This window comes from Cebus imitator, unplaced genomic scaffold (genome assembly GCF_001604975.1).
Source record: "Cebus imitator isolate Cc_AM_T3 unplaced genomic scaffold, Cebus_imitator-1.0 Scaffold129, whole genome shotgun sequence".
Lineage (NCBI taxonomy): Eukaryota > Metazoa > Chordata > Mammalia > Primates > Cebidae > Cebus > Cebus imitator.
The window spans coordinates 6,025,258-6,034,648 of NW_016107444.1; the positions used below are offsets into that span (position 1 = coordinate 6,025,258).

Sequence of the window (9,391 nt, forward strand, 5' to 3'; positions counted from 1 at the left end):
AATTAATAAAAAGTAAACTTGGATCATTCAGAAAGGCAGGAGAGGGCAAATGAAGCCTCCTGTCCTGGCGACCTATGAAAATGGCTTTTCTAACTCTTCTCACGAAGTGCAGTTCTTATGATCAAACCTGATTCGTACAAGCTTTGGCTTGGAATCCTGTCTTTGAAACAGTTGAAGTTAGTGTTTTCCTGTGTTACCTGGCTTTGTGTAGTCTCGTCTTTGAACTTTTCTGCTTCGGTCTTCTCCTTCTGGGAATTCTGCCTGCTTCTGTCTGACTTGTTCTCCCCGCTGTGGAAAGGCAGCGAAGCTGCCCCGCTTGTCCCTCAGAGCGCACATTGTGCAAGTGTATTTGGATAGACAGAGGCCCTGAATATGGTTTTCCTCCCTCCCGGTTGGAGTCACACCTCCTGAGTTATTGTCTGGGTCCCAAATGTCTGAGCCCTCTTCCTCCGCTCTCACTGGGCTGCTGCCGGCGTGCCCTGTGCTTGGAAAGGGACCTGTAGGCTGACAGGCCTCTCAGACTGCTGGGGCCATCAAACGTACATGGCCTTGGGAGACTCCCTTTCCCCTTTTGCTGAGCTCCTACCCCCTCAGTCTAATAGTTTGGACTGAAAGCTGTTCATTTGGCTGAAAGCTAAAAACTTTTATGGTGTGGCATATTAGATACTTCGGGAAACATGTTCTGAGGTGCTGGACCGGCGTGGGTAGCGGTGGACTGCTGCATCATGTGATCATCTTTGCCCACCTGAATGAGGTGTTAGAGGTCTGTACACCACAAGGCCTGTGATCCAACTCTTCAGATATCAGTGTTTGAGGCTGTGGAGCCGTTTCCCCGAATCCCGTACCAGAAAGCAGTCAACATGGAGGGGCCAAATGTGGCCGAGATGGCAGAGCCAGAAAAGCTGGCCGTAGAGCCACAGCAGAAGGCCAGGGCCAGAGCCTGGCAGCTAGAGCTGAGGAGGTGCCAGCGCTGCCTCTGCCTGAAGGTGGGCTGGACAGAAAGCTTGCTCTTTTCTCATGCTGGGCTCAGAAGCACTGAGGGAGGGAGGTTGAAACTTCAGAGGCCTAGAAATGGACCGTTTGTACTGCTGCAGCTATTCTGACAGCTAGAGCCAGAGACCAGTATTTTGCTGAGGCTTGGGTAAGAAAGTTAGGGATGTGAGGAGGTGAAAATCCTGAAGAAGAGAAAACACGTGAGGGAGTTGAGAAAACTTTTGTCACTTTCTGATCGCTGACAAGTCCGGATTTTTTTCGAGGCTGCACAGCTGGTCAGATTATCTCTAGATACCTTTCCACCATGGTTCACAGGGCTTTGTTCTTCCTGGATTATCTTGACTATGGGTAGCTTATTTTCAAGGCTCATTGCCTTTTTAATCCTGTTCCAGATCACTTATCCAAAATCTTTCCAAATCAATTCTATTTTGCTGCTTCTCTTTAATTCTCTGAAAGCCATAGCTTCTAGATTTTCTATCAGCATGCATTCTCACCAGAAGTTGAACCAATACAGGTAGAAAAAGAAAGCTCCCTTAATGTTTTTAACTAATGCTATTTTTTTAAGCTTACCAATATAAGTATTTTTAAAGGTTATATTTTTCAAAGTCATAACAATGATTGTTCTTGTTTTCTCTCATAGTATAGATTGTCATGGGATAAAGAGGGGTGCCTAGCTTCTATTTCTCCAAGTAAAGAAGTAGAACATGTTATTGGGATTATACCATTTAATGTTAATTTTCTTGAAAGCTTTTTGTCTGCCGAAGTTTTATGTTAGTGCTTGGACTGAGGTAGAGAACAGAAGCGTGGTTAGCGTTGGGATGACTTGGATTGTCTTCCTGTAGGTTTGAAGTGGGCCTTCCCGCCTTTTGAGGAAAAAGCTGTTTTGAACACATATCCTGGATTAGTTGGGTTGTTTTGTATTGAGGATCCCAAAAAAGACAAGAGTCTTGGAAAGGACTACTCACTTCGTCGTCAATGTCCACCCATCACCAGTGTGAGCCCACAGGGAAGAGCTCCTCAGCTGGGGCTCAGTCTGTACTTTTCCTGTCCATTATTAATTTGTTCTGAGTTATTTGGATTTTGTTATTTAGCCAAATAAAGGCAATGTGGTTTTACCTGACGTTCCATTTCCTGTGTTGTGACCTGTGTGTGGCACATGTTGTGGATTTGGGACTTTTACTTGGCCTCTCAGTACCTTTGCTTCTGCATACTCATTCTCTCCTCGGAAATCAAGCCCATGCCCACAGTATCAGGAGATTCCTTTTGTAGCTTGTCACCGAAGACTCAAAAGCCAGTGTGCCACAAAGCAAGGCTGACCCGCACCCCCAGGCCTCGTGTGGTTGGTGCCCTGGTGACACGTCTGTAAGGGAAGGAGCACCTTCCATCTGTTCTCCAGAGGCCTGGCTTCTTCAAGACTTTGGGCAGGTGCTATTTTGCGTAACCAAGTTCTGTTCTTATACCAGTAACAGTACTTCCTCTTTCCATCTGCTTCGGAAAGCTCAGTAAGCTTTCCTTTATTTTTTTCCAGGGACCGGGCCTCCCTGTGTCCCCCAGGCTGCAGTATGTGGCACAACCATCGCTCACTACAGCCTCAACCTCCTGGGCGTAAGCGATCCTCCCGCCTTAGCCTCCCAAAGTGCTGGGATAGCAGGCATGAGCCAGCACACCCAGCCAGCAATATACAACCCTGAAGGACCCATAGTGACATGGACAGAGGCCGTGTGCCCAGTTACACATTTTCAGGCTTCATCTTGTTTATTACAAAACTTAAAACACCTTCCCCAGGCAAGATCCAAAACAGTTTTATCCCACACAGTGTTCACCTTCATCTGTCGTGTCACATGGAGTCTGCCAGCCTGTGCTGACAATGGGAATGCTTCCCCATTTGGTCAAGGTTGAGGGACAGTAAGGAAGTCTTTATTCTAATGAGTACAGCATCTCGTTCACTGCCCAGGCCATCCACCTTAGGCCTTGAGGGTCAAGTCCAGGTCTGGAGAAGGGAAAGCTTCATACCCAGCCCTGCGGTCTTTCCTCCGGTAGTACGTCCGTGTCAGCACAGTCATTAGAAAAGTCTCCAGTATGAGGAGGTGGCAGTTCATCACTGCAGTGTGGGGCGAAATAGAACGTAGGTTGCACTGAGTTACAGAGGTGGTATTTTACCAGCAGCCCCGGCATATGAGTTGAGCAACACTTTCTCCGATTTATCCCCAAATTAGGACTTAGGGATACAAAATTATCATAAATAACATAGCAGGTTACTGGTAGAGCCAGAACCAGAACTTGGCTGTCTAATTCTGTGATCTGAGGCTAGCATTAAAGTCCATTTCTTATGTGTGTTCAATCAACATGGGCTTCTGTTTTTCAGCCACACCCATTCCTCTCCCTGAGGCTGACGGTTGAACCCATGGCTTTCTGGGCTGGCACTCTGGGCTGTCCCCAAGCTGTGGGGTTTCACTTCTCTTCTGTGTGATCAGAGAGGTCATAGTTTCCTTAAAGCCTTTGTTGGGATTTCCTGGAGATCCCTTCTGAACATTCTGAGCAGAAGTCAGTTGCCCTAATGTCTGTCTGAGGCCCTTTCTTTCCCGACTCTTCCCTATCTCATCCGTCCCACGATGGGATAGGGGCCTCCATGTGCTCACCTTGAGACCTGATTTTAGAGGAAAAGGGAGGTGAACAAGCAATCTGTCCGCCATTGGCCAAGACTGAGAAAATGGAGGGCTGCAGGGCAGTCAGGATGAGGAGAACCTGTGGGGCACCAGAGAGAGGCATGGGTGGGTGGGGTCCTGCCGCACGGCACAGAGCCCAGCCGGCCCACCGCTGGGCCTTCCCTTCCACTAGGCAGATTCCACCCACCGTCAGATCTGTGCAGTTGCAGAGGGTTGAGACTCTCACTTCATTAAAAATCTGTGGGATTTTCATTTCTAGGCAAATGACATTCTCATTTTCTTTTTTTTGAGACAGAGTCTTGATCTGTTGCCAGGCTAGTGGGCAGTGGTGTGATCTCGGCTCACTGCAACCTCCGCTTCCTGGATTCAAGCGATTCTCCTGCCTCAGCCTCCCGAGTAGCTGGGACTACAGGCGTACACTACCACACTAGGCTAACTTTTGTATTTTTATTAGAGAAAGCATTTCACCATGTTGGCCAAGCTGATTTTGATCTCTTGACCTCGTGATCTGCGCACCTCAGCCTCCCAAAGGGCTGAGATTACAGGCATGAGCCACTGCGCCCGGGCCTCTACCCAATATTTTAGAATTTCTGACAAGATTTAAGAACTGAAGAAGGGGTTCATTTTTAACTCCTGTCCCAGCCGTGGCTACCAATGAGCACTTAATGGATAAAAAAAAAGGTGGGGTGATTAGAGAAGAGTCATTTCATCCAGCTCAAGTGCCTGAGGTCTCTGCTCCTAGAATACTGGACAACTAACCATTCAAGTGCCCTTTGAAAAGTCTCTGCCATGCCAGGGACTGAGAGGAGTGGGCAACGGGGAATTCGTGTTGAATGGGTACGAGGTTTCAGCAGAGGAAATTTCAGAAGTTCTGGGCATGGATGGAGGTAATGGTTGTGCAACAGTGCGAATGTACTTAATGCCACAGAACGTTACACTTCAAAATCATTGGGCTGGAAACAGTGGCTCACGCCTGTAATCCCAGCACTTTGGGAGGCCGAGGCAGGCAGATCACAAGGTCAAGAGATTGAGACCATCCTGGCCAACATGGTAAAACCCCGTCTCTACTAAAAATACAAAAATTAGCCACACGTGGTGGCACATGCCTGTAATCCCAGCTACTCGGGAGGCTGAGGCAGGAGAATCACTTGAACCCCAGAGTCGGAGGTTGCAATGAACTGAGATCTCGCCATTGCACTCCAGCCTGGCAACAGAGCGAGACTCTGTCTCAAAAAAAAAAAAAAAAAAAATCATTAAGAGGGCAAATTTTATCAGTATTTCACCACAATAAAGAAAGAAGGAGAGTGAGGAGAAGAAGATCCAGAGGCCCTGGAAGCCCTCCGAGTACACTGTGGAGGAGCATCGCTTCTTCAAGGCCAGTGGGGCTTGTCCACGCTCTCCACATTAGCCTTGGGCAGGCTCGGCAATCACAGGGTTTTTATCCTTCAGCCTGGTCTTAAGTCTGGGACTCAGAACCTTGCTGCCCCTTCAGTCTCTGACTCATTCCAGGGACTTCTCTCTGTTCCCACAGCCCCTTCCATTCTACCTACTATGTGCCTGGACATTCACAGTTGGGAGGCATGTACGTAGGTGGAAGGAGGTAGGTGAAATCACTGTTAACTGTAGGCCAGTCACTGCGCCTTGGGAGTAGAAGACCAGCAAGGAGACAGGATGGAGAAAGGAGAACAGGACTGGGTCACAAGTCACTGCATTTGGAGGATTAGAGAATGCCGCGCACAGAAAGTGGGCAGACATGCCTCTGAGAATTTTCAGAAGCGGCGTGAAGACAAAGAGGCAGGGAACTGAGAAGACAAGAGTGTGGAGGAGTCGGACACACCTGGGTATGGATTCTAGCCTTATCCCTTACGTGCCTTTGAGCAAGGACATCTCTGGGTCTGTTTCTTCCTTTGTAAAATGGGAATAATAATGAGTTCCAGGATTGTGAAAATTTAAGTGTAGTGTACGAAATGCCTAGCACACGGTGTAGGTAGTCTATAGCGGTCGCTGGAGACTGCTGCTGGTGTTGATGGATTACAGAGTTTTAGGAAGTCACAGGTAGAAAAGGAAAGCGAGAAGCAAGGGTAGACAAATGTAATGTTTGTTAACATACGTGTCATAGGTTAAATTGTGTCCCCCAAAAAGCTGTGCTGAAGTCCTGAGCCCTCGTACTTTGACCGTATTTAAGAACAGTTTGTTACAGATGTAATTAGTTAAGATGAGGCCATAATGGAATACTGTGGCCCTCAATCCAATTTGACTCGTGTCCTAAAAATAGACAAGATAGTGGGCATTGTGGCTCACAGCTGTCATCCCAGCACTTCGGGAGGCCAAGGCAGGCAGATCACCTGAGGTCAGGAGTTTAGACCAGCCTGGCCAGCATGGCGAAACCTGTCTCTACTAAAAATACAAAATTAGCTGGGCGTGGTGGTGCACGCCTGTAGTCCCAGCTACATGGGAGGCTGAGGGGAGCATCGCTTAACCTGAGATGGCGCCACTGCACTCCAGCCTGGGTGACGGAGCAAGACTCCATCTCAAAAATAATAATAGAAGACGCACAGAAACACAGGCAAGAATATCATGTGATGGAGGCAGAAACTGGAGTGACGCAGATGCTGCTCAAGGATCGCCCAGGACTGCCGGCAAGCCCCGGAAACTAGGGAGGCCAGGGTGGAAGGGTGGAGAGCCCTCGGGGTGCAGAAGGAGCGTGACACAATGCGACAATACATATCTGGTTGTTGTTGTTGTTGTTTTGAGATGGAGTTTTGCTCCTGTTGCCCAGGCTGCAGTGCAATGGCATGATCTCGGCTCACTGCAACCTCTGCCTCCTGGGTTCAATCAGTTCTCCTGCCTCAGCCTCCCGAGTAGCTGGGACTACAGGTGTGCACCACCACACCTGGCTACTTTTGTATTTTTGCAGAGACGGGGTTTCTCCATGTTGGTCAGGCTGGTCTCAAACTCCTGACCTCAGGAGATCTGCCCACCTCAGCCTCCCAGAGTGCTGGGCTTACATGTCTGTTGCTTTACGCCATCTGGTTTGTGGTATTTTGCCATGGCAGCCCTGGGAAACAATTGCAGCACAGAAAGACGGAAAGTGGGAAGCACAGCAATCATTTTCGAATCTCATGAGAGACCCGAGGCTTAGGAAAAAGATTCCCAGGCCCACTTGGAGCCTTGATTGGTCTTGCCCCCTAACCCCAATCACTTGTAGCTCTGTTATTAAACATCTTTTCTCTCCCAGGGTATCGTTACCTGGAACAGAGCAAACTTGGCTCCAATGTTCTGCTCACCCAGGTGTAGCTTGGCTTGACGGAAGAGGATGCCCAGGGTCCAGAGGGCCAACAGCGTGGACACGCCGAGGAAGGTGTTGATCCAGAGAGCTGTGCTCTCCTCAGAAATCTGGTGACAGGCGAGAAGGCAGCCAGTGAGGCAGGCAGGCAGGCACTCTCTCTCTTTCTCTCTTTAAGAGATGGTGTAGGCCGGGCGCGGTGGCTCACGCCTGTAATCCCAGCACTTTGGGAGGCCGAGGCGGGTGGATCACGAGGTCAAGAGATCGAGACCATCCTGGTCAATATGGTGAAACCCCGTCTCTACTAAAAATACAAAAAATTAGCTGGGCATGGTGGCGCGTGCCTGTAGTCCCAGCTACTCGGGAGGCTGAGGCAGGAGAATTGCCTGAACCCAGGAAGCGGAGGTTGCGGTGAGCTGAGATCGCTCCATTGCACTCCAGCCTGGGTAACAAGAGCGAAACTCCGTCTCAAAAAAAAAAAAAAAAAGAGATGGTGTCACTCTGTCACCCAGCTGAAAGTGCAGTGGTGCAATTACAGCTCACTGCGGCATCAAACTCCTGGGCTGCAGTGATCCATGCACCTCAAGCCCCTGAGTAGCTGGGACTGCAGGTGCACATCATTCCCAGCTAATTAAAACAAATAGAGAGAGGTGGATCTCACTGTGTTGCCCAAGCTGGTCTCAACCTCCTGGCTTCAAGTGATCCTCCTGCCTCGGCCCCCCAAAGTGCTGGGATTACAGGTGTGAACCACCATGCCCAGCCTAATTTAAAAAACATTTTTAGAAATGGGGTCTCACTATATTGCCCAGGCTAGTCTTGAGCTCCCACTCTTGAGCATTCCTCCCACCTCGGCCTCCTGAGCCACTGGGATTACAGGCCTGCGCCATGCACCCGGTGCCTGCTTTGATCTCTCCCCTCCCATGGCAGGAACGATAATGCCGGTGCTTTCCTCTCTCCAGCAGTCCCCGAGCCTCTGCTTTTCCACAGTCACCCTGTTTCTGAGGTCCTCTGTCAAGGGGTGTTGGCCCTGGCGATTCCTTTCAGAACACAAAGGCACTCAAAGAGTCTAGGACTGGGCCGCCCCTCATTCCCAGCTTACGTCTGCTGGGTCGTAGATGCCGTCGGGGATGAGAAACAGGCCCGTCAGCGTCAGCGTTATCTTCAAGAAGGCATATTGGAAAGGGCCCAACATCAGCAGCTGAAGCTTCCTCCTGAGCGGGGAAGAGGGCTAGGAACATGGGCCCCCAGACCGCCTGCCCCAGGAAGACCTCCGTCTCCTCATGGGGCTCCGGGCTGAGGCTTGGCTGCCCTCATGCATGCCCACCAGGTCAAACGGACAGGGACCGAGAAGGCCGGGATGTTGACAGCACTGGGAACCCTCCTTGTCTCCCCGACATCCCCAGACCAGAATGCTGCCTTTGGAGCGCCATCTGGGAGTGTGACCTCAAGCTCATCGACCAAGTGGGGGACAAGCGAATGGCCCCACTTCCAGTTTTGTGTGGCTAAAGTTTGCAGGGTGCAGTAAAGTTGCTTGATGAGAATTTAGCTCTCCTTCCTCTGCTCCCCCGTCCCTGGTGGTCAGGGCCTGGGGGTCCTGGCTGTGGGGCGCCCACCCTTCCATCACTGGCTTTGGCCCATTCACACCTAATTCCCAGACCTTGAATGGGGCTAGAGGGCCGGAAGAGGCTCCGCTGCTCCTGGAGGAGGTGCGGTCATCCTGCCTCACCTGGTGAGCAGCAGCGGTGGACAGCAGGGACAGCAGCAACAGCAGGGGCCTGTGTGGACCCTCATCGGGGTGTCCTTCAGAGTCCTCAGCACGGCCTCCTTCCCCCCAAAGCCTTCCACCATGACCAGCATCAGCAGGTAAAAGCACACGGCATAAAACCTGCGGTGGGAAGAGATGGGCCTGTGAGGTGGGGGCACGCTGCAGGAACACCCCCTTGCTGCCAGAGAGAGACTGCAGGGAGGTGCAGGGCTTACTGAGGGGAGGAGGGCAGGACGGGGCCCCCCGGGTGTGTGACCCACGGTGAGCCAGGAGCAGAGAGAGGAGACAGCGCAGGACTGGGAGGAGGAGAGCTTCTGACTGGGAACAAAGGGGTGCCTGAGGAGTGGCCAGATGCCAAAATTAGGCACTCCATGAACAGAACCAAGTCCAAGAGCCGCGAAAAAGCACAAGCTGGGAAGAGCCAGATTCAGGGTCAGCTGGGATTAAAGGCAAGGACTCCGGAGTCCTGGTGAGCGGGACCAGAGGGGCCATGAGGGGTGGGGCAGGACACTCACGAGGTTATGGCCATTTCCACCAGCACCAGGGAACGAGGGATCCAGAGACCAAAGCAGCAGAACACAGACACCACCTGCGCAGAGGGGCGGAGGGGTGAGGGCGGGTGGGGGGGACGCTCACCTGCGCAGAGGGGCAGAGAGGGTGGGAGGAAACGCTCACCTGCGC

The 9,391-nt window shown here is 51.1% G+C and overlaps 1 protein-coding gene across 1 annotated transcript in view; it reads right to left on the minus strand.

Annotated features, from left to right (window-relative positions):
* Positions 1-2,722: 2,722 nt before the first annotated feature.
* The window catches only part of SLC51A (solute carrier family 51 subunit alpha), a 19,999-nt gene continuing 13,330 nt past the window's right edge, over positions 2,723-9,391 (minus strand). The window contains exons 4-9 of the mRNA XM_017540992.2: positions 9,226-9,299; positions 8,672-8,830; positions 8,045-8,156; positions 6,909-7,055; positions 3,633-3,738; positions 2,723-3,094 (exon numbers count right to left, since the gene is read on the minus strand). Of these exons, the coding sequence (XP_017396481.1) occupies positions 2,958-3,094; positions 3,633-3,738; positions 6,909-7,055; positions 8,045-8,156; positions 8,672-8,830; positions 9,226-9,299 (735 nt within the window). The 3' untranslated portion in view covers positions 2,723-2,957. The remainder of the gene's footprint in view (positions 3,095-3,632; positions 3,739-6,908; positions 7,056-8,044; positions 8,157-8,671; positions 8,831-9,225; positions 9,300-9,391) is intronic.